We start from the raw sequence: 25,801 nt of genomic DNA on the forward strand, positions 1-25,801 counted from the left end.
GGTAAGTTGAGCTAATAAAACTAGAACGTTTCGCCGCTAATCGCCCTGGTGGTCATCATATAGCAGCATGAAAATAGCAGCGATTATTCTGCTGGGCCTCGCGGCCGGAATCCAGGCGGGAACCTACCTGGATCGCTTCAAGGAGCAGTACGAAAAAATCCACAATTCAGCCAACGGCTACTTCTCCAAAGAGGGCGTGCCATACCATGCAATTGAAACCCTTGTGGTAAGTTTAGGCAGTGCTCTACCGCAAGGATCAAAAGCAGGGATCTAACAGGTGGAAGCCCCCGATCATGGACATGAAACCACATCCGAAGCCTACTCTTACTACTTGTGGATGGAGGCAATCAACGGCTACGTGACTGGAGATTTCTCCTCCTTCAACACCGCTTGGAATAACTTGGAGACTTACATCATCCCCACTTACCAGCCTACTTTGGGTGGGTACAACCCCAGCTCCCCTGCCACCTATGCTGATGAAAAGGACACGCCCCAAGAGTACCCCTCTCCTATGGAGTCAGGCGTTCCAGTTGGACAGGATCCTTTATACAGCGAGCTGAAATCCGCCTATGGACAAGACTTTATGTACTCCATGCATTGGATGCTGGATGTAGACAATATCTACGGATTTGGTGAGGGAGACCATTCCACCTCAGAATCTGGATTTTACTCAAACCATTTGCAGGAGACGCCCAAGGGCAATGTGAAGGCGGTCCAGAGCAGAGCGGTCCTTCCTTGATTAACACCTTCCAAAGAGGACCTCAAGAGTCGGTGTGGAGGACCATTCCCCAGCCCACTTGCGATGTCTTCAAGTACGGAGGCAACGTATGTAGTCGTCAAGCTCTACCGCTTCCAGACTCACGTTCCAGATGTTTTCCAGAACGGTTTCCTGGACCTTTTCGTCGGAGACAACAGCTACACTCCTCAATGGAAGTACACAGCAGCCCCTGATGCGGACGCCCGTGCAGTACAGGCCACCTATTGGGCGGTGCAGTGGGCAAAAGAAAAGGGCGTCTACAGCTCCATCTCCGAAACTGTGTCGAAAGTGAGCAAAATGGGTGACTATCTGAGGTACGCGATGTTCGACAAATACTTCAAGAAGGTGGGCAATTGCGTTGGAAAATACGACTGCCAGGGGGCGACCGGCAAAGACAGCGCCCACTATCTCATCAGTTGGTAGGTACCTCCCACAACTGCCCGGCAGTTATAAAGTGGGCGCTTTTCAGGTATTTCGCTTGGGGTGGAGCCATGCCCAACTATGGCAACTGGGCTTGGGTGATTGGGGACGGAGCCTCCCATTTCGGGTACCAAAATCCAATGACCGCATACGCCCTTTCCACTGTGGATGAGCTGAAACCCAAAGGTGCCACTGCTGTGGAGGACTGGACCACTTCCCTGGAACGACAACTGGAGCTGTATGAGTACCTGCAGACCTCTGAAGGAGCCTTCGCTGGGGGCGTGACCAACTCCTGGAAGGGCCGTTATGATACACCCGACAGCAACCTCACCGCCGACACCTTCCATGGCTTGTTCTACGACTGGGAGCCTGTAGGTTTGGTTTTCCAAACAACCAGCAGGGTCTGAAATGCCGTCATATTTCAGGTATACCACGACCCACCTTCTAACAGATGGTTTGGAATGCAGCCCTGGTCGACCGATCGTCTGGCCCAGTACTACTATGAGACCAAAGACTCCAAGGCGGAAGCCATCCTGAAAAAGTGGGTTGCGTGGGTGATCTCAGCCATCAAGCTGGAGAACGGCGACTTCCAAATGCCTGATCATCTAACCTGGTCGGGAAATCCTCCAGACATCCATGTGAGCATCGGAGTTTACACCAAGGAAATCGGTAAGTCTTGCCGGCATTGATTTGCTATTCACTCAATATGGAATTTGGGGGTAGGAACCGCTTCAGCTACTGCGAGGACTTTGGCCTACTATGCGGCTGGTTCTGGGGATGAGGAAGCAAAGACAGTAGCCAAGGGCCTCTTGGACGCCTTGTACAAATACGCAACAGACAAGGGAATTACCATTCCAGAAACCCCCGATCAGTACGGAAGGTTTGAGGAGCCCGTCTACGTGCCATCAGGATGGACTGGAACATACCCCAATGGCGATGTCATTGACTCTTCAGCTACTTTCATAGGCATTCGCTCCTGGTGAGTTTGCAACGACTAAATCCGCCCAAACAACCTTCAATGGGTCGTTTAAGGTTCAAGAATGACGCCCAATGGTCCAAAATCGAGGCCATCTTGAATGGAGGTGAAATCCCCGAGTTTGAGTTCCACAGATTCTGGGCCCAAACCGATGTTGCCATTGCCTTCGGCACCTACGGCATCCTGTTCGACGAGTGAACCAGTAGTGATTTTTTCGTAATTTGACCAAATAAACCCTCGTACTTTTACATGGTTGTTTCATTCAGGCACTCAGGCCAGGTAGGGTTTTTGTCAGTTTCTGACAATGTCACTGCAAGTCTCGAATCCAGATATGCAAGAAGAAGGAAAACAGCAAGTAGATGCTCGGGAAGTGCCCTTTCAGCTCACGCCAAGAGATACTCAAGATCCCAGCTACTCCCAGTTGGAGTTGCCTTAGTAAGTACTCGTAATGAAGAAAAGTGGGGGGTTTGAAGTTGGGGGTTTCAGCAGGGTGATTTGCCGGCAAAGGCTGCGCCAGCAGGCCAAAGTAATGCGCGAGCAATTCTTCAAAGAACTGAAGTGTATGGAGTTGTTTCAAAATACGGCGCTGGATGGGGTGCGACTTCATCGGGAGTTCTGCCCAGTGGTCAAGACCAGAGTCAGAAGGAACCAAAGCTGGGGGGATTTTAAGCGTCTGGAGCAGCTGCTCAACGGCCGAGATTTGCCAGAATGAAGCATGTAGCTCAGTTTTTAGACTTTGCTAGTAAAGTGGGGAGAAAATGCCAACAGAGTTGTTTTGGTTAGTGGGTCTTCAGTTACTGAACCACGATGCAACTTTCGAACCTTTAAAGTTGCAAACTATCAGTCATTTAGTGCACGATTCCTCGCGATACTTCCATCTGCTTAAACGCGTGGAAATCTCTGTTATCCAGGACGATTTTTCCCGTTTTGTTTGCGATTTATCCACGCATTTCCCTCGCCCAACCGGCTCTTGACAAACTTTCCGGATTAAAGCGGCTTAGTACTGATTTATTTTTATCTGGCGGGCAATTTTAATTTTCTTCAAGGGGGGAAAGCTGGCGCCGCCCCCACCGCTAATGAATATATAAGACGGGGCACTTTTTGCGATCAATCCCCAAGGCGCAGTTATTTATATCCCGATTTTGCGTCGTTTTCTATAAAAAAAAAACCGCGATGGCATTGCTTACTTTGAGTGTAAATTGCTCAGTTTTAAGATCGATCCAGAACAGCAGTCTCTGCTGGCCCGGAACAGAAACAGTGATTGCAGCCTTTGAGGTTTAGGATTTTTTACTCAATCCTGGACATGTTCAACAGTGACCGTAAAAATATTTAATTGCAGCGCTTTATCGCGTCGAGCTGTAAAGCAGGCAAACGCGGCCGTTTTAGATAACGACTGCCTTGCACAATAAAACGGCAAGAAGCGAAGATATTTTATGGCAGCAGCGTTAATTTCTCTCATTAACATTCCAGCTGAAAGTTACGACGTTTCAGGCACGGTCTGGAACGAAGTGGACGAGTTAATATCCACTCTCTCGGTGCGATAAAATGACTCACCTAGAAGCAGGCAAAACTGTGCTCACTGTGTACATTCAGCACTCAATCGCCTGCCAATTAAAAGAAAAGCCACCCGCGATAAGAACAGTTAATTAGGCACCTATCAGCAGCTCCAAGGCCTACGAAAGCGCAGTCTTTAAAATGCGGCCTACCTACATTGTGCTGCTTTCAGCTTTCCTGCAGCTTACCTTCGGATTCTCGCTTACCACCGGCTACTTGAAGTACTTCAGGAGAAAAGCCATTGATATTATTGACCAAGCTGGACCAAATGATGACTGCGCCAGGCAGCTAAAAGCCTGGATTGGCGAGCTGTTTGGGCCAAAGTCAACATGGGCAATGAAAAGTAAGTAACCCGCTCAAGGTCAGCAAGGGATTCAAAAATCCAGCTCAACTGAACGCATCAACAAGAAATGAGTTTGAGAAACAATTCCAGTGTTAGATGCCTCAGCCAAGCTCCAAACCGGGCTCTACAGCTTCAACATCTTCCACTTTGGGGACTTTGATGGCTGCCTCAACATCAAAGAGGAGAAAATTGGAATGGGGATAATCGAGGGAAAGTATTGCACTGCTGCCGTCCTTCCAGCTCAGAACTCCAGCAGCGACCTGGCTCAGATTCTGAACTTTGTGACGGTAAGTTCACACCATCCTCCCCTCATAAGCAGTGTGGGATTGTTCCGGCTAGATCGTTCCAGAAATGACTGGATCCCAAAAAGGAAAAGATATGCAGCACATCCTGAAGATATTGAAGGTCATCTATGGTCTTTGTCTACCAAAGGCTTGCAGCGCCCTCAGCATTCAGAAGCTGTGGAACCACTTGGAGGCCTCTTTCAAAATGCCCCTACGTGTGGCGGTGGACGAAGATTTTTGCACCTTCACAGGCAAAGTTCCTTTTGTCTTCCAATGGGACACTATAGTCATGTGAGTTGCAGGTGCAAAAATTGCTGTGTTTTCCAACGCTGTTTTTCAGTTGGGGTTTCGTTGTGTATGCAGTCTTTGTGTTAGCGGCAACAGTCTGTGACCTCTCGCAATTGACCCCTAGAGGTAAATAGGCGCTTGAATCTTGCTTTAGTTTCCATATGCTACTAGTTCCAGGTTGGATCCAGCTGTTGAGGCCCTTCTCGCTTTACAGGAACGCCCGCAAGATACTGCTGCCAGGAAAAAAGGCCAGCTGGGGCTGCCTGGATGGCCTAAAAGTATTCAGCATGTGCTGGGTGATTTTTGGTCACGTGTACACCATTGAGATCCTCACTGGAACCACCAACATGGTCTCATACTTCCAGGTGGGCTCTTTGCGCGCCTCAAATCCCCAAACGGTTCAACTTTGCCTAATTCTCATCTCCAGTGGAGAAACTCACTCTCCTCTTTGCTGGTGCTAATGGCGCCCTTTGCAGTCGACACGTTTCTAGTGATCAGCGGCCTTCTACTAGCCTACAAATGTTTGGAAGTGAGGCAGGCTTTGGGAGGATTCCCGTTTCTTCAGTTCTACCTGGGAAGATTCTTCAGGTACTGCACGAGGTGGCAAAGCCCCTCAATTAAACTTTATAAGTTCGCAGACTGTGGCCCACCTTGCTGGCCACCATCTTGCTCTACACGCACATTTTGAAGTACTTGGGAGATGGGCCAATTTGGCCCCTGATTGCCCACAAGACTGCGCTCACTTGCCGCTACTCTGGATGGGCGACTGCGATGTTCGTCACCAATTTCGTCAAGTTTCAGCATCAGGTGCAGCATAGGCGTGGACCTTTTTTTAACTAGCAGAATAATTGGTTTGATTCAGTGCATCGAGCCCAGTTGGTACTTGGCCGTGGACTGCCAGCTTTATTGCTTGGCCCCTGCTTTGCTCCTGCTGTTCTACAAGAGCCCCAAAAGTGCCTGCTTGAGCCTCATTGGGTTGTGGGCGTGGTCAGCTGGGCATGCCTACAATACCACCGTGCGCTACAAAGAGAATTGGACACCGGCTGAGTAAGAGATCTAGTTGATTTTATGACGCAAGATCTATGTTTCTGGTCCTCAGAGGCGATGATTCTTTTCATCTCCGCATCTACCAGTCGACTTTGGTGCGTTTGCCTCCGTGGGTGTTGGGGCTTGTGACAGGCGCCTTGATCTATCACAAGCCCCCCGCAATAAGCAGTCTAGTGGCAAGGTGGCTGTGGGGGTGTACCTCTTTTTTGTTGGTGGGCGTGATCGTAGCCCACCACGCCCTGATGCTTTATCCCTACAACGAATACCACTCGGCCTTATTCAACGCCACTGCCCGATCTGCCTGGGGGCTGGCCATTTGCCTCTTGATCCTCCTCTGCCTTTCTGGACATGGAGGTTGGGGTCTGCCCTACCAGCTCTATGTTGCAGCTTAAACCCTAATTTCCAGGAGTTGTTAACTGGGTACTGTCGCTGGAGTTACTGCGGCCGCTAGTGCGGATCTCCTACAGCGTCTTCCTGCTGCACTCTGCCGTTATTGCGGTTCTGCACGGCCAGAAGCGCACGCCCGGCCATCAAACCACCTTCAACAGTGTAAGCAAATGGGCACAGGGCGGTTGCATTAACACTCGTTTGCAGTTGCAGGATTTCATCGCAGATCTGCCCTTTATATTGCTGGCTTCCTTCGTGTGGTGCCTGCTGTTTGAGGCGCCGTTTATCGGCCTGGCCAAGCTCCTTGTTGGAGTGGGCATAGTCGGTAGGCGCACCACACTGGAAAAGACACCCGTAGGAACCCTCAAGCTTGCTTGACCCAGACAACCAAAACTCGCCTTTTAGCCTTAGGTTTTTTATCAAATAATAGTTAATGATTGTGGATAAGGGTAACTTAACAGGGGGCAGTTTGTACAGGTTGTCATAAATATTAGCGATTGCTCCAATTTACAGCAATTAGACCTAAGAGTACGTAGCCTAGATTAATGCCAAGTAATACTAGTCGAATCCTCCCCTACACTAATAAACTGAGACTATACGGGGAATAAATGCGAATACAAGCAAAATGGGGGTTTAAAAAAACAACACAGAATCGTTGGCAGTGGACACGCACAAAGCAGGTGCGGAAGTTTACTCGGTAACTGCGATGCGCACTTTGAGGGTTAGGGGTTTCTCGAACTGCACAGCAGATTCGCCTTCGGGCTGCACAGCAGGCGTTCCATGGACGATCAGCTCGAACTGACCGGGCTTCTTCAGGCGGCGCTTGAAGTGCAACGCCCACACCCCGTGCTTGTTCACCAGCTCGAACTTCTTCTGCTCATTCCCTTTGACGATGGTGTAAACCATCCCAACCTGCAACAACTCCCTCGGTTGAATCCCTCTTTCAGGTATACATTAAGATGAGGGGCCGACTAACCTTCACAGCAGGCTGAATTTTCAGAATTCTGATCCGATGCCGGGTTTGCGACAGCGAAATCTTCAAGTCAACCTCCTCGTTGTGTTGGTGTCTTCGACTCCTCCGCCTCTTCAAGCCTCGGCTCTTCTTCAGCCCATTGCTCAGCGTGTCGTTGAAAGACTCATTTTTCCTTTGCGCTGTAGATTCGCGCCTATGTCGCCCATTAACCTGGAAAAGGGATGAGGTAGCCGCAAAACTCATGCATCCAGAACGGCCGCAATTAGAGGTTAATGCCACTTGAGCCAGCCGGAATCGAATTATTCCTAGTGTCAACTCAACTGATGAGTCAAGGATTATCCAGAAAGGGCTTAACGACTGCTCAAAGTTCCCGGATGGGATAAATATTTGCCGGAAGTGTTTTTATTACAATTAGTGACTAATTGGGGCCGAAAACCAGTGGCGGTCCACAAAATTAAAATTCCTCCCAAAGGGTGACAATCCTCGAAGGTTTCAAGTGCAAATTCCTAATGTATTTATGGGGATTAGGGCCCTTTGGGCCCCGAGATCTGGACCAGCTGATCCAGTTATCCAACGTGTCCGAAACTTAATTAGAGCTAGGCGGCATGAACTATTCATCTCGGGGTGGGGTAAGAAACCCTTGTTTGACGAAGAAACGGCCCTGACCGGGACCTCAAATCCCGCATAATCCCTCGGGCTTGGAAAATTGCCGTTTAACTCAAATATTATTAATTGGATTGGTGAATAATTATTCGGCTTTTTCCCGAATAATCTCAAAAGTGTGCTAAAGTCGGGAGGCGAAAAAACTCTGGAATACAACTGGAGTCCTTTGCTCGAAAGCAACAAAACAGCGTATTAAACATTAAACGGCTGCTCTCGGCGCCCTTTTTATTCCGATGGCTCAAGTGCCCTTTCGCGCTCCTTCGGGTTAACAATCAGTGTGATTGAGGCCTCAATATTTAATGTGCAAATAAATATGGAGGAGAACGGTTCAGATTTTCTCCCGCCAATGTTCACATTAAAGGGGACAGCCGGAGTTGACTGAATCATTCTGGCGCCTCTGGATTTCAATTATTGGAGTGTCTCATTGGAATTGAGGCTGTGTAGTGTGGATTATATTGAAGGCTGCTCAAAAAAACGTTACTGATTCCGGGAATCACTAGGCCTCAATTGGTTTAGTAATCTTTCAAAAATCAGGCCTAAAGCAGGAGCATGACTCAGTTAAAGGGGCAATATTTTGGTTATTTCCTTCCAGAGGAAGTCGCAGATGGACTGACGGTAAATTGGCACAGTTGCTACTCACTTGACAGGAGAAACATCCTTCAGTGGTAATCAGCTTGTCCTTGGAGGCGCCTCCAAACGGCTCATCAATGGGGAAAGTGGGAGCATCCCCAATGTCAAATCCGCTCAAAGGGGGATTGACGGTGGTCAAACAGTGCCCCTGGCCAATCCGCGTGTAGCCTTGGGGGCAGCCGCAGGAGAATCCACCGCCACTGGCTGAGCACCCAAAGACGCAGGGCGCCCCTAAACAACCTGGGGCCACCTGGAAAAAATGAACAGTGTCGCTTTCGGTCGCTGAAACTGGCGGATGAATTTTCCATTGATTTTCCGACTGGATGGAATTTATGATATTCCATGCCGGGGACCAGATTAATGGGTCCTTGACGGAATTGAATTTGCCGACAACATTGAGCCAATCCAGAGGCCGACGCTTTGAAATGTCTGGACGTAAATCAAAATTCGCCTCTGCCTGATGAATTAAACAAAATAAACTCGGAGGGCTCTTGACGTCGCTTGGAAAGCCTGATGAGGGCCGTTTGGGGATTAATGGCATTAGGAGCGCGTCAATTATTGCTTGTTTTCGATCATTTGCCCGAGAAAATCCTGCAGCTTTTTCTGCGCCGATGGGACTGTTCCTGGCGCTCCAGTTGCAAGCCTCTTATTCGCGGCGCGACTGTGATTTATTCGGGGCCACTCTGCCGTAAAATCAAATATCTCTTTAAACAAAATATGATGCTCGCTTTTGATATATAACCGAGTGGAGACAGGGGTGGTTTTCCGCTTTGCATGCAAACAGGGAAAGTTTGATTACTTTTCGGCAGCGCGCAAACAATGCGCACTCCATATGGATACGCGATTTCGTTTCATTTTTCCATCCGGTCCCCAAATGCCACCAGCGCCCTAATGAAGCGCCCTTTGGGGACAGAGGGCGAGAATTTAAATTAAATTCAAATACCTGTCATCACGTTTCATTCAGCCTTAAGGCCCTTAATCGCGGTCTGTCAATAAGCGTCGGAAAAGGTAAATTCCACCTTTTCACCGACCGACATCCAACTGTCCAATACAGACTTTCCTTCGGGTGATATATTAAGTTGTGGCTGGCGGGGGAAACGTTCCCTTTACGAATCCCTATTTCGAACTTTTATGCGCCCTCTTTTAGCAACAACGCATCTATTGACAAGATGTACACATTTTAAGCGTTTTTTGAGCGTTAACGACCTTTAACCGATGATTTCTTCCTTATTATTGACTCAAACACTTTATAAATGCATATTTGTGCCCATCTTACGTCGAAAGGAATCGATTGAGCTCAAAAAACATGCATGGGAAATTTTGATTTTTTGTCGAAAATTTTTCCCAGGGTGGCAGTCGATTTTTTGAAAAAATGAGAATTTTCTCAAAACGTCTTAAAAATTATATCATTTTCAGCTCACGGACGCGAGGAATGCATCGAAGTCATTGAAAAACATGGTAGAAGTTTCAGATTCGAAATAATAGACATTTTCTTCTTATTATTGACCCAAACACTTTATAATGCATATTTGTGACCTCGTTACGTCGAAATGAACCGATTGAGCTCAAGCAACACGCATGTGAAATTTTGATTTTTTGTTGACATTTTTCCAACAGTGGGGGTGGATTTTTGGAAAAAATGAAAATTTTCTAAAAACGTTTCAAAATTACATCATTTTTTCAGCTCATGGACGCGAGGACTGCATCGAGCTCATTGAAAAACATGGTAGAAGTTTCAGATCGGAAATAATAGACATTTTCGGCACATTTTCAGCTATTTTTAACGTTCACGATCTTCAGCCGACGATTGACGACTTGTTATGGACCCAAACACTTTATAAATGCATACTTGTGACCTTACGTCGAAAGGAATAGATTGAGCTCAATAAACACGCTTGTAAAATTTTCATTTTTGTCGAAATTTTTCCAAGGGTGGAAGTCGATTTTTTGAAAAATAAAAATTTTTTCAAAACGTTTTAAAATTACATCATTTTCAGCTCACAGACGTGAGAAATGCATCTAACTCATTGAAAAACATGGTAAAAGTTTCAGATCCGAAATAAATAATATCCGAATAAAATAATTTTAAGCGTTTTTTGGGCCTTCACGATCTTTAGCCGAAGATGTCTTCCTTATTATTGACCCAAACACTTTATAAATGCATATTTGTGACCTTCTTACGTCGAAAGGAATAGATTAAGCTCAAAAAACACGCTTGTAAAATTTTCATTTTTTGTCGAAATTTTTCCAAGGGTGGAGGTCGATTTTTTGAAAAATAAAAACTTTCTCAAAACGTCTTAAAAATTATATCATTTTCAGCTCACGGACGTGAGAAATGCATCATTGAAAAATGGTAGAAGTTTCAGATCCGAAGTAAGAGACATTTTCGGCACATTTTAAGCGTTTTTTCAGCGTTCACGATCTTCAGCCGACGATGTATTCCTTATTATTGACCCAAACACTTTATTAATGCATATTTGTGATCTTCTTACGTCGAATGGAATCGATTGAGCAAAAAAATGATTAAATTTGACGTAGTATTCACCAGGATTCGACGTGAAAGAGACGTCGGTTTAATTTACCTGCACGCAAATGTTCAAACGACTGTCAAACTGGTAACCATCAGGGCAGCCGCATCGGTAACTTCCAGGGGTGTTGAAACAGTTGCCAGTGCCGCCGCAAGGGTTGTTGAGACACTCGTTCTTGTCCAGACATTGGTTATAGTAGGCGTTGAGTGCGTAACCATCGGGGCAACCACACCTGTAGCCCCCCACTAGATTTTGGCAGCCTAAAGAAATTTTTAAAATTATTTTTCGTTTTTTTGGACACCGTCAATTACCTTCGGCGCATTTGGAATCGTCGCTGCACTCATCGGCATCCAGGCAGAAAGTTCCAGTGGCGTCCAGCTTGAATCGTCTCGGGCAGATGCACTTGAAGCTGCCCAATGTGTTAACGCATCTGCCTGGCTTCGAGCAGTAGCCGCCCTTTTCGCACTCGTTTATATCTGGATGCAAGAAATAGCGTTTCGATCGGCTAACAAAAGCGCCAAAGTGTGTCGGAGTGCAGTTTTGGAAAAGGCGCCACACGTGTCGCTCGGGTGTTCCCTCTGGATTAGTGCGCGCTAGTTTATCTTAGAGGGGATTTGCTGGGAGTCATTGGAGATTTTCCGGAGCCAAGGTAAAGCAAGTGGAGGGCGACCACACGCGAACTGTAATTATGGCGGTGTTGGGGCTTATTTATGGGCTGTGACGACGGAATGTTGTGCCGTCGCCGTCAATTTCCACATTTATTACTACTGGGGATTTTAAACAATACACGATGTTCTGACTCCTGGGAGATTTTTATGCCGAAGTTTATGCACGACACTAACGCCCAAACAGTCAAAAAAATAGTTTCAAGAGCATAATAATAAAAAATGTACCTAGGGAAAAAATTTGAAAATCGTTTTGAGATTGAGGTCTCCCTTTGCTGCTTTTGATGAAAGACAAAAATTTTGCAAAAACACGCACTAACCGCTCCAACAGAATTTATCCAGTTCCAAAGTTGGGGCAAACTTGCCCGGCTATTTTGTTGAGCAGTTTATATCTCTCCGGTTGAGTATTCGAGCACAACTTTAAAAATTTTGATGATTTCCAAAACCCCCAATCAACTCACCTTCACACTTGTCGCCCACTTGAGTGTAGCCCTCATCGCATGAACAAGTGTAACTGCCCTCAGTGTTGACGCAGTTCTGCTGGCACAGGTTCTGACCAGTAGCGCATTCATCCAGATCGCGGCACGTCACTGAATCGGCATTCAGCAGGAAGCCGGCCGGGCAGGAGCAAATGAAGCTGCCTTCTGTGTTCTGGCAGTTGTACTGGCAGGGCGAGCGGTCACATTCGTTAATGTCGATGCAGCTCAACCCGGAACCATCGCGCTTGAAGCCCTTGTTGCAGATGCAACGGTAGGAGCCCAACGTGTTGATGCAGCGGCCGTTTCTGCACAGATCTGGCACCGTTTCGCATTCGTTGATGTCTGAAAGGCCACGAATCAAGCCCGGGGGCTAAGATTGAGCAGGGTAGGAACCAACCTTCTCCAGTTATCAAAAAGCCGCTTTCCAAGCACAGCTCCTGGTACTCCACGGAATATCTGGCCGGACAGGGCTCGCAGTTGCCGCCCCAGGCTTCGCCCATCGAGCAGCAACAGTCCGCCTTTGTGGACTTGAAAGCATGCTCGTACTTGTTGGTGCATTGTCGGTTGCGGTAGCAGAACCCTGCGCGCCGATCTGCAGGATTTCATCCAAGTTTCGCTCAATCCAAACAGTCTACACTCAACCAGAGCTCACCTAAACAGCGCTTGCCATCCTCACTGTTCTCGAAGCCTTCGAAGCAGTCGCATCTGAACGAGCCCTGCAGGTTGATGCAGCGACCGTGTTCACATAAGTCCGGATTCGTCGAGCATTCATCAATGTCCCTGCAATCATCCCCATAGCCCAGCTGAGTGAATCCTTCGGGGCAGATGCACATGAAAGAACCCACCAGGTTCTTACACATGAACCTGCAGTTGTTGGCTGGCGTGTTGCATTCGTCCACATCTGCAACCCCCAGTTGCTCAACTCCCCTTTACCGCCCTAGAAAAAATACCTTGACAGTGGCGTCCGTCGGGGGCCAGGCTGTATCCGTAAGGGCAAATGCACCTGAAGGATCCAGGAACGTTGTGGCACCGGAACGCGCACTGGTTCCCTAACTCCTGGCATTCGTTGATGTCTTCGCATACCTAAAAAGTTGTTCAAACCTGGTATAAACTTTCTGGAGGCTTTTTAGAAGACTAATACCTGTAAGGGCCCTGGGGCGAAGCCATCGTTGCAACTGCACTCAAAGCCTCCCTCCAGGTTGGAACAAGTGCCGTTGCCGCAAATATTAGGGTTCACTCGGCACTCGTTCTCATCAACGCACTTTTTCCCAGTGGCGTCCAAGATGTAGCCACCCGAGCAGTCGCAACGGAACGATCCGTCGGTGTTAACACATTCGCCCTGTTCGCAAACGTTTGGCATCAGCTCGCACTCGTTCAGATCGTTGCCGGTGTCCATGCGACCGGGCCCTTCAGGGCACATCTTCAGAAAGTCTGCGGATCCCTCCAGAGGGCACCGCTTGCAGTAGCGACCCCATGCGGCCCCTTTGGAACAGCAGCATTCTTTGATTGTTATCTGCATCCCTCTTGGTTCTGAGCAGAGACCGCGGGTAAATGAGTCGAAGCACTGATCCTGTCTGTAGCCGGTAGAGTAGCAGTAAGCCGAGTGAACTGAATGAATAATGAAAACCTACCGAACATCGACGCATTTCATGGAAAGCGACTCCAAGATGAATCCATCAGGACAAGTGCAAAAGGCGCCCCCATCTGTGTTGGTGCATTGACCGTTCTCACATATGCCAGGATTGATGGCGCATTCATCGATGTCTTCGCAAACGTTGGTAATACTGCTTAGTTCATAGCCTTCGGGGCAGGTGCAGATAAAGGATCCCATCACATTAGTGCACTTGCCAGGCGCAGGACAGACGCCGGGCAGCTGGAAAGATCAAAAGTTTCCACCAGAGGGACGCACCAGATCAGACTCACCTCGTGACACTCATCAACGTCGCGGCAGTTGTGCTGGTCCACCGACAGAGTGTAACCGGCAGCACATTCGCAGAAGAACGAGCCCAAGTTGTTGCGGCAGCGCCCATTGCGACACAAAAATGGCATCATGTGGCATTCGTCAATGTCCACGCAATCGTTGCTGTTGCTGAGCTTGAAGCCAGCGTTGCAGTGGCATTTGTAGCTGCCCACTAGGTTGATACAGGTGCCGTTGTTGCAGATGTTCGGGTGTCGCACGCATTCGTCTGCAATCGTTCCCCCATGTTTATCATTTGAGGAAGTAAGCCCTCAAGTGTTTACCTATATCAACACAGCTGTCCCGGGAGGAGGTAAGTCGGTAACCAGTTTCGCAGATGCACTGGAAGCTTCCTTGCAAATTCTTGCACTCACCACTCTGGCACACATGCGGCCTCTCGATACACTCGTTAACATCGACGCAATCTAAGCAAAAGAAGACGATATGGGCCAACTTTTATTCAGGAAAAATGAATGGCTCCTCAGCTATTGATGGTCAAAGTTGTTTGCTTCAGCGTTAAAACCCCCTTTGAGACTCACCTAAGAAGGAGGCTCCATGCTTGTATCCTTCTGGACACTGGCACTCAAAACTACCAGGCATGTTCACGCATTGTGCGTTGCCGGAGCACGGGTTGCGATTGCACTCGTTGTCGTCGATGCACTGGTGCGAGTTGGTGTCGTAGATGTAGCCCCGGTTGCACATGCATTCGAAGCTACCCGGCGTGTTCATGCATTGGCCGTGACTGCACATGTTCGGCATTAACTCGCACTCGTTTATCTCCATCGTTTTGTTGGTCATCGGATTGACCACAAAACCGGGCGTGATGCCGCACAGCAGCTTGTGTTCGGCTGAAAAATGCCATAAACTCCTTAACCCCTCAAAAGACACTTAAATTTGTAAGAGTTTTACTTAATTGAAAAGTTGGTCTAAAAAAGATAGCTCAAGTTTATACCTACTGGTGCCTTGGAGGGGGCAGGGCTCGCACGGTTGGCCCCACGCCTGCCCCATTGAGCAGCAGCACACTTTCTTGGTCTGATTCTGCGTCATTGGGGTGCTGCACTGCCACCGGCTGTAGTTCAAGAAGCAGATATCCTTCCTCATATCCACGCACTCTCCTGCAAAAGGTCGCATCAAAACCCGGCCGTCGCCGCTAATTCTCCCACTTACGTTTTCCTGGGAGGGGCATGTAGCCTTCGGGGCATTGACAAAAGTATTTGCCTGGCTCGTTCACGCAAATCCCCACTGAGCAAATCAAGGGACTTTCCGCGCACTCGTCAATGTCCACGCACGTGTAGCCAGTGACGTCCAGCCGGAAGCCTTCGTTGCAGGAGCACATGAAGCTACCGAAGGTGTTGGTGCAATGGCCATTTTCGCAGATGTTTTCGTGGTCCTCGCACTCGTTGATGTCCTCGAGAACTACCTGCAGCAGTTTGGCAATATGCACATCTAGCACTAGAAGGGCGCAGCCCATAACTCACCGTGAGGTCGTTAGGCTTGTACCCCTGCCCTCCGGGGCATAACTGCTGATACTCGATGCTGTTGGGGTCTGGGCAAAGTTCGCATTGCGGCCCCCATGCTTTCCCCACTGAGCAGCAACACGACGCCTGCGTCACATAGTCAGCAGTTGGAGCCTCGCATCTTCCAGGGCTTTGCACTTGGAGGAAACATCTGGAGGTTCTGCGGTCTATTCCCCAAGCCCCATTAAATCTCCGATTACCGGACTTGAATCAATCACTACCTATGCAGGCGTTGCCCTCGGCCACCAGCTGGTAGTTCTGCGGGCAGATGCACTTGAAGGTCCCCTCCATGTTCCCGCACTCCCCATACAGGCAGGACTGAGGACTCTCGCACTCATCAATGTCCGTGCAGTTTCCTCCTGATCCATCCAGCTTGTAGCCTTCGTTGCATTCGCAACGAAACATCCCGAGCGTGTTCTCGCAGCTTCCAAACACGCACAAATTGCCGAACATCTCGCATTCATTAATATCTGCAAGCGAGAAGCTTTAGATCACGCCACCCCAATCAACCAAAGCCCAACCTGCAGTACCTCGTCCTGGTTAGTAACTAATTAGGGTGGTTAGTGGGGGGTTAACGGTACTGACCGACACAGCTCTGTTCGTTGCGTTCGTTCGGGTGCATAAAGCCCATCTCGCACTCGCAACGGAACGCGCCCGGGTAGTTCAAGCATTGGCCGTTCTCGCATAGGCTCGGATCGTTGATGCATTCGTCAATGTCCACGCAATTGTAACCGTCCCCTTTGAAGCTGAAAAAGAACTAAACACTCCCGCTGGCTGAAAGGGAGGCGCTTACTCACCCAGAGTCGCACTCGCATCTAAAGGAGCCGTCGTTGTTGATGCACTGAGCGTTCTGATCGCACCCTCCGTTGTTTGTCAGACACTCATTGATGTCGCGGCAGCTGATGCCATTGCCAGTAAAGCCCTCCAGGCACCGGCACTGATAAGAACCCTGAAACTGACCAATCAGCTGCTGCCTCAACTCTAGACCAAAAACCTACCGGGTTGTTGATGCAATCGGCGTTTTCATCGCAGTTGTACGTGCCCAAGTAGCACTCGTCATCATCAGTGCATTGAGCGCCTCCTTCCGGCTTCACTGAGTATCCCTCCTCGCAGCGGCACTGGAAGGAACCTAGCGTATTATGGCACTCGCCCGCCCCGCAAATGTTCGGGTTCTGCTTGCACTCGTCTATGTCTGCAAGCCAGTTGAACATCCAGAAGAACTGTGAGGCGGCAGCAAACAACCAACCTACCCAGACAGGAGGTTCCAGAAGCGCCAGCCAACAGTCCCTCACTGCAATGGCAGATGAAGCTCCCAATGGTGTTGGTGCACTTGCCCCCGTTGCAAATCCTCGAGTTCTCCTTGCACTCGTCTATATCCGAGCAGCTCTTCCCATCTAAGTTCAGTTGATACCCCGAACCACATGAACATGAGAAACTGCCGGGAGTGTTGAGGCACACGTCGTCGCAAGGCTCAAAGTCGCACTCGTCAATATCTGCAAGCCACAGCAAGGTAAAGGTCAAGAGTTGGAGGGTTTAGTTGAAGCCGTAGACCTTCGCAGTGGGACTTCAGGCCGGTTTGCTGATAGCCCTCGTTGCAGATGCACTGGTAAGTGCCCATCATGTTCTCGCATACCCCGTTCGAGCAGATTCCACTTGTTCGCGAGCATTCGTCGATGTCCTTGCAGGATTGTTTGTCGGCGGCCAGCTCGTGGCCAGGCGGGCAGTCGCACTTGTACGATCCCTCGGTGTTTAAGCATTTACCGCCCCTGCACAGGCCTAAGGGAGGAACCAACAACATGAAACACCCTAAATAGAGTGCCGACAACTGGAACCCACCTGGAGCCTCCTCGCACTCATCTATATCCATGCAGGTCTGCATGGGCGGCTGCGTACGGAACCCTTCAAAGCATTCACAGAAAAAGTCGCCTGGGGTGTTCCTGCACACCCCACTGCCGCAAACGTTCGTTGTTGTTATACTGCATTCATCAATATCTAGCAAACCCAAAATTTCTCCGGTCATCCAACTGGCGTCACATAAGGAAATTCTTCGCAACTCACCAACGCACTTGATGCTGTTGTCATCAAAGTCATACCCCTTGTTGCATTTGCAGCTGTAGCCACCGATGGTATTCTTGCAACGGCCGTTCTGGCACATTCCCGAAAATTCCGTGCATTCATTGATGTCCTTGCGTTCCAGATAACCCACACCTTTGGGGCAGAGTTCTGTGTAAGCTGCAGAACCCAGGCGAGGGCATGGTTCGCATTTGTTGCCCCACGCTCGGCCAATGGAGGAGCAGCAGCACAAGTCCTTGTGGAAAAGACCTTCGATAGCGTACGAACATTTTCCGTTCTTCAGTTTGGTAAAGCATTGCTCTTCTCTCATGTCAAGGCATTGGGTTCCTAAAGAGAAATCTCTGTTAACTGCGCTTGTGCATTTGGACACGTAAGGAAACTTACTGGTGTCATCAAGAGTGAGTCCAATTGGACAGGTGCACGTGAAGCTTCCATCGGTGTTTACGCAGGTTCCGCCGCCCCTGCAAATATCAGGGTTGAGCTCGCACTCGTTGATGTCCGTGCAGGCTTTCCCGTCCGCTTTGGTGTAACCTGCAGGGCATTCGCACTCGTTTCTATTGCAGCGCTCACATGGCGAACCCCACGCCACCCCTATGGAGCAACAGCACTCTGTCCGCTTGCTTAGCTGGGGCAAATTGTTCTCGCACCTTCCATGATTCAACTTCGTCCAGCAGGAGCCTCTTCTGTTGTCTAGTGGGAAATTGGGGAAATTTTCCCGATTTGGCCCAAAGCTGGTGACTTACCGATGCAAATGCGGCCGGTGTTGTCTAGCACTGAGCCCGGATCGCACTCGCACTTGTACGAGCCGAGTGTATTCACGCACTCGCCATTGAAGCACGCCTCTGGGCCCAGTTCTTTGCACTCGTCCACGTCCTCGCATACGAAGTTTTGCTGGTTTAGCTGCGTGCCCGTGGGACAGATGCATTGGAAGCTACCCGCTGTGTTCCTGCACTGTCCTCCGCCGCACAACTTTTAAAGAATTTTGAGGAGTAAAAGCATACATTGGATTCATTAGAATCTCACCACTTCGTCCATTTCGCACTCATTGATATCAGTGCACAGTTTGCCTGATTCATCAACTTCATAGCCGGGGTTACAGATGCAGCGGTAGGTTCCAATCAGGTTCTCGCAGGCACCATTTTGGCAAATGTTCGGGTTCTGGGCGCACTCGTTTATATCGTTCCCGTCGAAAGTTGACCCTGTTTTCAATTCAGGTTTCGATTTTCAAAATTGTTTGATTGAAGTTTGTAGGCTTACCAGGTCCATGTGGGCAGAGCAGCTCAAAGTCAGTGGTGCCGGGCATGGGGCAGGGCTGGCACGCCTGCCCCCACGCCATCGGTTTGCCAGTAATGATGGTGCAACAACAGCAACTGGATTTGGTCACTGCACTGGACGAAGGATTGATGCACTGTCCATCCCGATACTCCTGGTAGCAGAGATCGCGCCTGGTGTCCAGACACGAGCGTCCATCTGAACCCAGACTGAACCCGGAATGGCACTCGCACCTGAAGCTGCCGGGGGTGTTGGAGCAGCTTCCGAACTGGCAGGGGGAGCTGATGCATTCGTCGATGTCCAAGCAGTGGCGTCCGTCTGGGCCCAGGCGGTACCCAGAATCACATACGCATCTGAATGATCCTTCCATATTGATGCATTTTCCATGGTCGCACATTCCTGAGCAAGCAATGGGATTACCTTTGCTATAAACAAGAAAGGATCTGAACACCTCACCAGTGGCGGCACATTCATCCATATCGCTGCAAAACGTGCGGTCGCTAGACTCAGTAAATCCAGGCAGGCACTGGCAGGTGTAGGATCCAGGAGTGTTTTCGCATCGGCCGTTCAAGCAAATGCGGGGGTTTTCGTAACATTCATCAATATCTGTAACACGAATGTCCATTTGAATCACATACTTACTTGTATAAAAAAACAAGAGGGGAAGTTTAAAGTCGTTGACCTACCGATGCAGGCAAACCCAGTAGGGCTCAGCTTGAAGCCGCTCTTGCATTGACACTTGAAGCTGCCGTCCATATTGATGCAGATGCCGTTCGAGCACATGCCGATCTCACTGCACTCGTCATGATCCGTGCACATCGTCCCATCGGGCGACAAGTCGAAGCCCGCAGGGCAGATGCAGTTGAAGCCGCCCGGGGAGTTGATGCAGCGCCCGTTCAGGCACTTTCCCTCGCTGCATTCGTTGATGTCTGCAAATGAAGAGCTGCGTCAGCTTCAGCCGCATGAGAAAATGCTGCACAAGGGGCAATAAAATCACTAGCCTTCACACACTTGCGACTTCCCCATCCGGTATCCGGCGTCGCAAATGCAGTCGTAGCCTTCTGGTTGGTCGACGCATTTCCCATGCCCGCAGATGGTTGGTCGGAGCATGCATTCATCCACCAGCGTGCTCTGAAGCTTGGTATTTTGCTCCGGCCGCTGACTGTCCCAGCTGGTCAGGTTGTAGTCCTTGCCCGCGATCGTAGAGTGGTAGATCTGGCCGGTCGAGCACAACTTGCGATGATCATCTGCACAACAACAGCAGCAAATGAAGCAGGGAACTGGGAGATGAACTAGAGGAGAAAACTTGCCGTTTCCATACTCTGGGCAGGGGGCGCATTCGTCCCCCCATCCCTGTCCAACGTGCTGGCCGCAACAACAGTCCTTCTTCGATAGGCGATATTGGAGCTCGTCCCTGCAGTAGCCGGAAAGAGTGCGATGAGTGTAGCACAACCCTTGCCTGCCATCTGCATCAAAATTGTCAGGTTTCAGAGGTGTGGGGCAAGTAAGGCCGCTTCCCATCCCACAATCACTCACCTATGCAGTAGGTCTTGTCCTGGCTCTGGATAAACCCTGGATGGCACAGACAGTAAAACCCTCCGGGAGTATTGACACACGCCCCATTTTCACACACATCCTCATCCTCACACTCATTGCGATCGTCGCATCGGTTACTGCTGGGGTTTCTGGCCTGCCCGGCTGGGCATTCGCAGCTAAACGATCCCACGCTGTTCACACAACGGCCTCCGGCGCAGAGGTGAGGAATCGCCTCGCATTCATTTATATCTGCAACCGCGAACCTGCAGCCACCTCCCATCAGCCACTCCAACACTTACCAATACACTCGCCAGTTTTCTGGTTCTTCAAAAAGCCAGTGTCACATTCCAGGTGGTTGGGGCAGTGCTCGCACGGGTGGCCCCAGGCTTTGCCTACAGTGGCGCAGCAGAGGGTCTTAGTGCAGACGACACCCTCTAGTTGGTTGACGCACAGAGGTCCTCGGATTCCCGTGTAGCATGGCCCAGTTCGATAGTCTTCATGCAAGAATAATAGATGAATCATGAGGTAATGATACTAAGAGGGGGAAAACTGGAGGCTCACCTACGTCGCAGTGAGTGCCAGCAAATCCATACACGCAGGCACAGCGATCTGGGCCGATGCAACGCCCTCCATTTTTGCAGGGTTCTTCACATATAGCTGCAATTGAATTGAGGAATTGTGGGGCTCATTAGGGGTTTGAGGTAGGTTAAAGACGCAGGCTTACGCTCCGTGCAGAACTCGCCACTGTATCCGGGCACGCAGCTGCATTGACCATCCACGCAGGTTCCGCCGTTCATGCAAATCGCTCTGCACTGTTTTCCTTCGCCTGCAGACGTGCATTGAGTTAGTTTGAAGGTTTTTCGAGGAAAATTGTGATTAAATAGGAATTACCACCGTAGCTTAGTTGGCGGCTCTGGCAACTGGAGGATTTTTGGCCGCCCTCGCATTGGCAAACGTTGGGCAATACACACTGTCCCGGGCTGCAAGTCCTGCTGCAGACAGCTAGAAAGACCGACTTTAAGCCACTGGTTCTGTGCAAACAAAAAACTTACGTATAATGCACAGGCCTAAAGCCGCATGTCGTTGCCAGCCAGGGCAGCAGTAAGATCGCGCCCTGCTTCTGCACACATTTGGCCTGGAAACAGTTAGAAAACATCATCATTTCTTCGTTTTTCAACCATTAACTGGGCGCTATCAGAAAATTACCCAGTTTCCATATCGCAGTATGTGAAAGCTTTTTTACGAGCCGATAGCCGACATGAACCGTCGGTCAGTCTAACAGGAGACGCCACTTGGGCAAGGTTGAGAAATTTTATGCATAAACCAACTTCAGGGCTAGGTTCAAGACGATGTTCTTAAGCCCATTCACATGCATTCGATTAAGGCAGGCCGTAATTATTTCCTGCAAAGTAATCGGCACCAATTGGGGCCAAAGAGCGCGCAAAAGGAAGCCCACTGTCAATACGCGCTTAATTAGTGTCATAAGTGTTTCTAAGTGTTCAATGGGAAAGTCGACGCTCTTCACTCTGGCTCCTGCTGATGGGAATTGGGTTGTAGCAAAGGTTTCTTCGAACACTGCTGAACTGGACAATTTGCCTGTTCAGTGAGCCTTCAAATTATAGTTTAAAGGTGAAATGCCCTAAAACCCCAACGAATTTCCTGCAAGTAGTTGACATTTTCAGTCCAATTACTGGCGGTTGTTGGCCTTTGACTGGGCAAATTTGCCATTTTCTACTTAAATTGAGTACTGGAATATAAGGTTCTGGGCTATCCTGAGGCATTCTAAAGGAAAAACTTACACAGTCCAACCTGTGGTTGCGCTCATTAGTGCACTGTTGAAATTGAGGTAAAATTTTAATAAAGGCCACAGTTTGAAATTTTTTTTAAACTCAGGAAAACCGCGAGTACGTCGCAACTTGCAGACCCAAACCATTTCTGCTCCCAAAATTGGCGTTAAAGGCGAATTTTTGAAAAAAGTCTTGTAAATTAAGCCTGTCCAATAATCGAAAGTTCGTCATGCAAATTTGCAAAAAAATCCACAAATTCAGGAAAGCTATTATTAAATCCGCATTTTGAGGAGACAGAGCCGTTGCTGCTGTATTAAATCATGTCAACTGCATACTTTTCGCTAATTCCTGTTTAAGTTAACGATTTTTGGACAACACCCTGCTAGATATGATTAGGAGACAATTAATATGTATGCTTGATATGTACATTTGAAAATCTGCTAAGACTGGAGAAATTTTTTTTCTGGAAGTGGCAGTCACAGCACAAACAGACCAATTTCTGCTGTACCAAATTGCATCAACTGCTACGATCTCGCTTGTTGCATTTTTGGCTGATTCATTTTTGAAAAATGCGCTACCAAACAAATTTAAATCGTGATATCCAAGTTTGAAAAATCGCCAAAAATTGAGGAAAATCACCAGCAAATCCACTCTGGCCTGACTAATAAGGCAAGCAATTCTCTATTAAATAGAGTCAACTTGACTAATTTGAGTAGAGATTGACAAATGTTGAAACGAAACCCGCGCCAAACATGAGATTATGAATTTCAAAAACGTTTCTAGCATTCCGAAAAATTTACGAAAAACTTGCAGGACGAACTGAATAAAGAAAAAGGCAGCCTGTAGCGAATTGCCATTCAAAATGGAGAATTTTTAAAGAAACTACTGTGCATAAAACTGTTATGTAAGATAAGGAAGGACCAACAGTCTTCAGCTTGAAGGCGGTTTCAACACATCAATCTTCCCATTTTGCATAAAATGGCTACACTTCTCTTTCGGGTTTTTGGGGAAAAATAATTACGGAAGAAACGCTTTGGTTGCTGCTGCGAAAAGCCCCAGTGGGGCCCAAACTCTGCGGCTACTAAACCATTTCATGGCAGCGACAATAATTGCACTTTGTTCTTGACTGACACGAAATCGTTTATTAACTCAACAGGTGTTTGGTTTTGGTTTGTTGAAACCCATTTGGTTGGGGCGATAAATCGGCAACCTGAACCGTACTACTTGAACGTTATCGTTGCGCAAATGAAATTGGCAATTTCGTGGTGAATTTTGCGCCCTTGTTCTCGCCATCAGGCACATAATGCCCCTTTGATACACACAACTGGTACTCATCGAGCCGAAATTTGCATCACAATAGCAGAGCTGGCGCTCAAAGATGCCCATTGTCTTCAGCAATGAACTTTTCGAGCTCAAGTGCTTGAAAATGTGGCGTTCCGACAGGCCAGGCCTGATTGAAGAGAGAAAATCCTGCGACTCAAAATAATTGATGATTAACCCATTGGCTACTCGATGGATGCCGCTTTATTGATTATAATCCACGTTCTCCGGCTTGTTAATGGGCTGTTTAGTCATTAATTAATGGAATCGGGCCCGGGGAATCTTCGGGCATTAGTCCCACTATTTACCAACAACCTCTAATCAGCCGGAATTAGTCTATTTATCCTCAACAAAACCGACGGAATTCAAAGTCATTTTTCTCGCAGCTCGGATGATTAATGGAGACGTTACTTCCAAGTGAAGATGGCTCTCATTGTCAAAGCTTGTCCATTGACTGCAGGCTCTAGCTAACGGTTCCATCCAAAAAATCGCCTCTTTGTTTAAGGATTTTCTTCGATTGGACTTTAGGAACTTTAGGAATCAAGTGCAGCTTTACTTTGATAACTTCTTCGCAAAATGCGGTTCAGCAACAAAAAACACACTCAAAATAAAAAAATGTGAGCAGAGAAATGAAGAAAATAAGTAGATAATGAATGCGTGCAGGACGAGACGATTTTTGCAATTACACGTGCCAAAGGCGGATGGCACCTAACTGAAACCTGAACACTCGAAATTGAAAATGTTGCCAACAATTGAAGAAAGCCGCTTGAAAATTGGCAAATGCAGGACGACAACGCGACCTTTCCTTTAAAACATGGCGTCAACTTGAGCGTTTTAATCTAACGCTTTCACCCGAAAAAATCATCTCTTTCTTAATCATTTTTTTCTACTTTTCGGCCTATCAGAACCCTAACTATGTAACATACAATGTCGAAATAGCGACAAAAACAACTCGAAGACGATACGCATTTTTACATCTGGTCCCATATTTCGATAGATTTGAGGGGAAAGGTTATCGGGATCGGGTTTTAGCAGATTCCAGTTCGCGTTTCTAGGCGAACAAGTTCCGAAAAATCAACGCCGGCTATGTTAACCAACACCGGAAGCTCAGACGAAGCTTGGCAGGCGATCAAGATCGCATCAGATCAAGCAGCAGGATGGCAGGTTTCAAATAACATCTGCATCTTGGACGGGAAAATTTCGGCAATTGTTCCCACGCAATCGGCAATAAATGATGATTTCAATCATGCAGAGCAGAAGGAAAGAATGAGGAGAATCGCCACAACACGAACTCGGCAGGAGTTCCAAAGCCAAAAGCCCATATTTCACTGTGTTTGCCGAAATTGGCAATTCTTTATACTTACACGCTTAGTTAGAGTCGTTATTCCATTAGAGGGCGATTAGAGGCGACCTACTGGCAACGCCCACTTTGAAAAATTATGTCATCTCGTTAACATGAGAATTGCTGGAATTTTGTTAATTTTCCGGCAAAACTCGATAGAAATCTGGGGCTTTTCAAAGTCGTTGGCAATTGAAGGATGTGCGAAGTAGAGCTGCATGGTGGGTGTTGGTTTAGGCCTAAACATGGCTTAGATGGGCAATTTGCTTCGTTTAAGCCTTTATTGGGTAAAGGTCGCCACTATTAAAGCCTGAAATAGTCTTGGAGATAATCGCCAATGGTGGGCGATCCCGATTAACAATCAGGAAATCATGAGTTTAATCGGGTTTTGGCATCGATTCTTTCTATTCCAATGACTGACTTAAGTCGGATGATGGCTCGCGGTCGAAAACAACTATTCGTTTGGCGATATTTGCATCAGAAAGAGCACAGTTTTGTCTGTAAGTGACATCACCAAGAATTTTACGGAAAAATTCGTTTTGGTCCAAGCGATTTTTTAAAAGATGTCGCGAAAAATTAGCGCAAACGGTCAAATATCAATAAATTTGACCCAAGCTGACCGAGATGGAAACTTGGTGATTTTTGCCAAAGGAAGGAAAATATCGGTGGTGTAAAGAAGCACAGCAAATCTCGTTTTTGGGCCTCATTCAGGGTTTTTTTAATTATGAACCCACAAGGTATGTGTAAATCAAGCTTGGAGGAGTGTCTAGCTGTACAAAAGACAATTATTTTACAGCAAACCCCTGGAAAAACAGACTAGCTATTTTTGCATGAGAAATGGAAATGGTTTAGTACGTTTTAAAAAAATCAGTTTCAGGACATTATTAAAATATTTAAAAAAAATTATAATAATTAGTTGACTGCGAACCAGCAGAGGTAGAAGTCTGCAGATTTTTGAGTAAAAATGGGAGATCTTCCTGAACCAACCTGGACATTTTTCGCCCAT

General features: G+C 48.0%; 3 protein-coding genes across 5 annotated transcripts in view; 2 read left to right on the forward strand and 1 right to left on the reverse strand.

Annotated features, from left to right (window-relative positions):
- On the forward strand, positions 1-2,401 carry LOC109538770 (exoglucanase B). Its single transcript, XM_019906147.1, has 8 exons — positions 1-226; positions 278-632; positions 686-825; positions 881-1,176; positions 1,227-1,548; positions 1,603-1,846; positions 1,901-2,156; positions 2,210-2,401. The coding sequence occupies exons 1-8, from the start codon at positions 68-70 to the stop codon at positions 2,349-2,351; spliced, it is 1,914 nt and encodes a 637-aa protein (XP_019761706.1). The 5' UTR covers positions 1-67; the 3' UTR covers positions 2,352-2,401.
- On the forward strand, positions 2,366-6,682 carry LOC109538767 (nose resistant to fluoxetine protein 6). Of its 3 annotated transcripts, none has more exons than XM_019906145.2 (13): positions 2,366-2,432; positions 2,483-2,588; positions 2,640-4,050; positions 4,141-4,337; positions 4,390-4,625; positions 4,675-4,748; positions 4,794-4,987; positions 5,050-5,210; positions 5,261-5,429; positions 5,485-5,669; positions 5,722-6,023; positions 6,076-6,218; positions 6,264-6,682. In XM_019906145.2, exons 3-13 carry the CDS (start codon positions 3,849-3,851, stop codon positions 6,432-6,434), a joined length of 2,034 nt encoding a protein of 677 aa, XP_019761704.1. In that variant the 5' UTR covers positions 2,366-2,432; positions 2,483-2,588; positions 2,640-3,848; the 3' UTR covers positions 6,435-6,682. The 3 variants fall into 3 exon arrangements, with proteins under 3 accessions (XP_019761704.1, XP_019761702.1, XP_019761705.1); XM_019906143.2 differs by lacking the exon at positions 2,366-2,432 and having other exon boundaries at positions 2,476-2,588; positions 2,640-2,931; positions 3,645-4,050; XM_019906146.2 differs by lacking the exon at positions 2,366-2,432 and having other exon boundaries at positions 2,476-2,588; positions 4,800-4,987.
- LOC109538766 (fibrillin-2) overlaps positions 6,456-25,801 on the reverse strand; it is a 22,423-nt gene continuing 3,077 nt past the window's right edge. Inside the window, exons 3-41 of the mRNA XM_019906142.2 lie at positions 21,402-21,484; positions 21,241-21,351; positions 21,074-21,175; positions 20,911-21,006; positions 20,649-20,843; positions 20,350-20,598; positions 20,124-20,279; positions 19,815-20,060; positions 19,500-19,742; positions 19,270-19,419; positions 18,799-19,212; positions 18,565-18,740; positions 18,285-18,510; positions 17,926-18,231; positions 17,527-17,868; positions 17,305-17,460; positions 17,020-17,244; positions 16,719-16,961; positions 16,467-16,660; positions 16,266-16,417; positions 16,054-16,214; positions 15,690-15,938; positions 15,430-15,635; positions 15,119-15,371; positions 14,908-15,066; positions 14,491-14,799; positions 14,236-14,376; positions 13,918-14,180; positions 13,626-13,867; positions 13,136-13,568; positions 12,945-13,077; positions 12,647-12,895; positions 12,392-12,586; positions 11,977-12,336; positions 11,162-11,326; positions 10,905-11,110; positions 8,333-8,572; positions 7,033-7,239; positions 6,456-6,968 (exon numbers count right to left, since the gene is read on the reverse strand). Of these exons, the coding sequence (XP_019761701.2) occupies positions 6,747-6,968; positions 7,033-7,239; positions 8,333-8,572; positions 10,905-11,110; positions 11,162-11,326; positions 11,977-12,336; positions 12,392-12,586; positions 12,647-12,895; positions 12,945-13,077; positions 13,136-13,568; positions 13,626-13,867; positions 13,918-14,180; positions 14,236-14,376; positions 14,491-14,799; positions 14,908-15,066; positions 15,119-15,371; positions 15,430-15,635; positions 15,690-15,938; positions 16,054-16,214; positions 16,266-16,417; positions 16,467-16,660; positions 16,719-16,961; positions 17,020-17,244; positions 17,305-17,460; positions 17,527-17,868; positions 17,926-18,231; positions 18,285-18,510; positions 18,565-18,740; positions 18,799-19,212; positions 19,270-19,419; positions 19,500-19,742; positions 19,815-20,060; positions 20,124-20,279; positions 20,350-20,598; positions 20,649-20,843; positions 20,911-21,006; positions 21,074-21,175; positions 21,241-21,351; positions 21,402-21,484 (8,458 nt within the window). The 3' untranslated portion in view covers positions 6,456-6,746. The remainder of the gene's footprint in view (positions 6,969-7,032; positions 7,240-8,332; positions 8,573-10,904; positions 11,111-11,161; positions 11,327-11,976; positions 12,337-12,391; positions 12,587-12,646; positions 12,896-12,944; positions 13,078-13,135; positions 13,569-13,625; positions 13,868-13,917; positions 14,181-14,235; positions 14,377-14,490; positions 14,800-14,907; positions 15,067-15,118; positions 15,372-15,429; positions 15,636-15,689; positions 15,939-16,053; positions 16,215-16,265; positions 16,418-16,466; positions 16,661-16,718; positions 16,962-17,019; positions 17,245-17,304; positions 17,461-17,526; positions 17,869-17,925; positions 18,232-18,284; positions 18,511-18,564; positions 18,741-18,798; positions 19,213-19,269; positions 19,420-19,499; positions 19,743-19,814; positions 20,061-20,123; positions 20,280-20,349; positions 20,599-20,648; positions 20,844-20,910; positions 21,007-21,073; positions 21,176-21,240; positions 21,352-21,401; positions 21,485-25,801) is intronic.

This window comes from Dendroctonus ponderosae, unplaced genomic scaffold (genome assembly GCF_020466585.1).
Source record: "Dendroctonus ponderosae isolate FM_Combo_2020 unplaced genomic scaffold, Dpon_F_20191213v2 Dpon_F_20191213_1, whole genome shotgun sequence".
Taxonomy (NCBI): domain Eukaryota; kingdom Metazoa; phylum Arthropoda; class Insecta; order Coleoptera; family Curculionidae; genus Dendroctonus; species Dendroctonus ponderosae.

Excerpts from the sequence above, each read along its gene's own strand:
- LOC109538767 (XM_019906145.2), top strand. The coding sequence starts at position 3,849 with ATGCGGCCTACCTACATTGTGCTGCTTTCAGCTTTCCTGCAGCTTACC. Across the intron at positions 4,051-4,140 it reads GTCAACATGGGCAATGAAAA|TGTTAGATGCCTCAGCCAAG; the intron begins GTAAGTAACCCG and ends AAACAATTCCAG. Across the intron at positions 6,219-6,263 it reads ATCAAACCACCTTCAACAGT|TTGCAGGATTTCATCGCAGA; the intron begins GTAAGCAAATGG and ends ACTCGTTTGCAG.
- LOC109538770 (XM_019906147.1), top strand. The coding sequence starts at position 68 with ATGAAAATAGCAGCGATTATTCTGCTGGGCCTCGCGGCCGGAATCCAG. Across the intron at positions 633-685 it reads AGACAATATCTACGGATTTG|GAGACGCCCAAGGGCAATGT; the intron begins GTGAGGGAGACC and ends AACCATTTGCAG. Across the intron at positions 1,549-1,602 it reads TGTTCTACGACTGGGAGCCT|GTATACCACGACCCACCTTC; the intron begins GTAGGTTTGGTT and ends GTCATATTTCAG.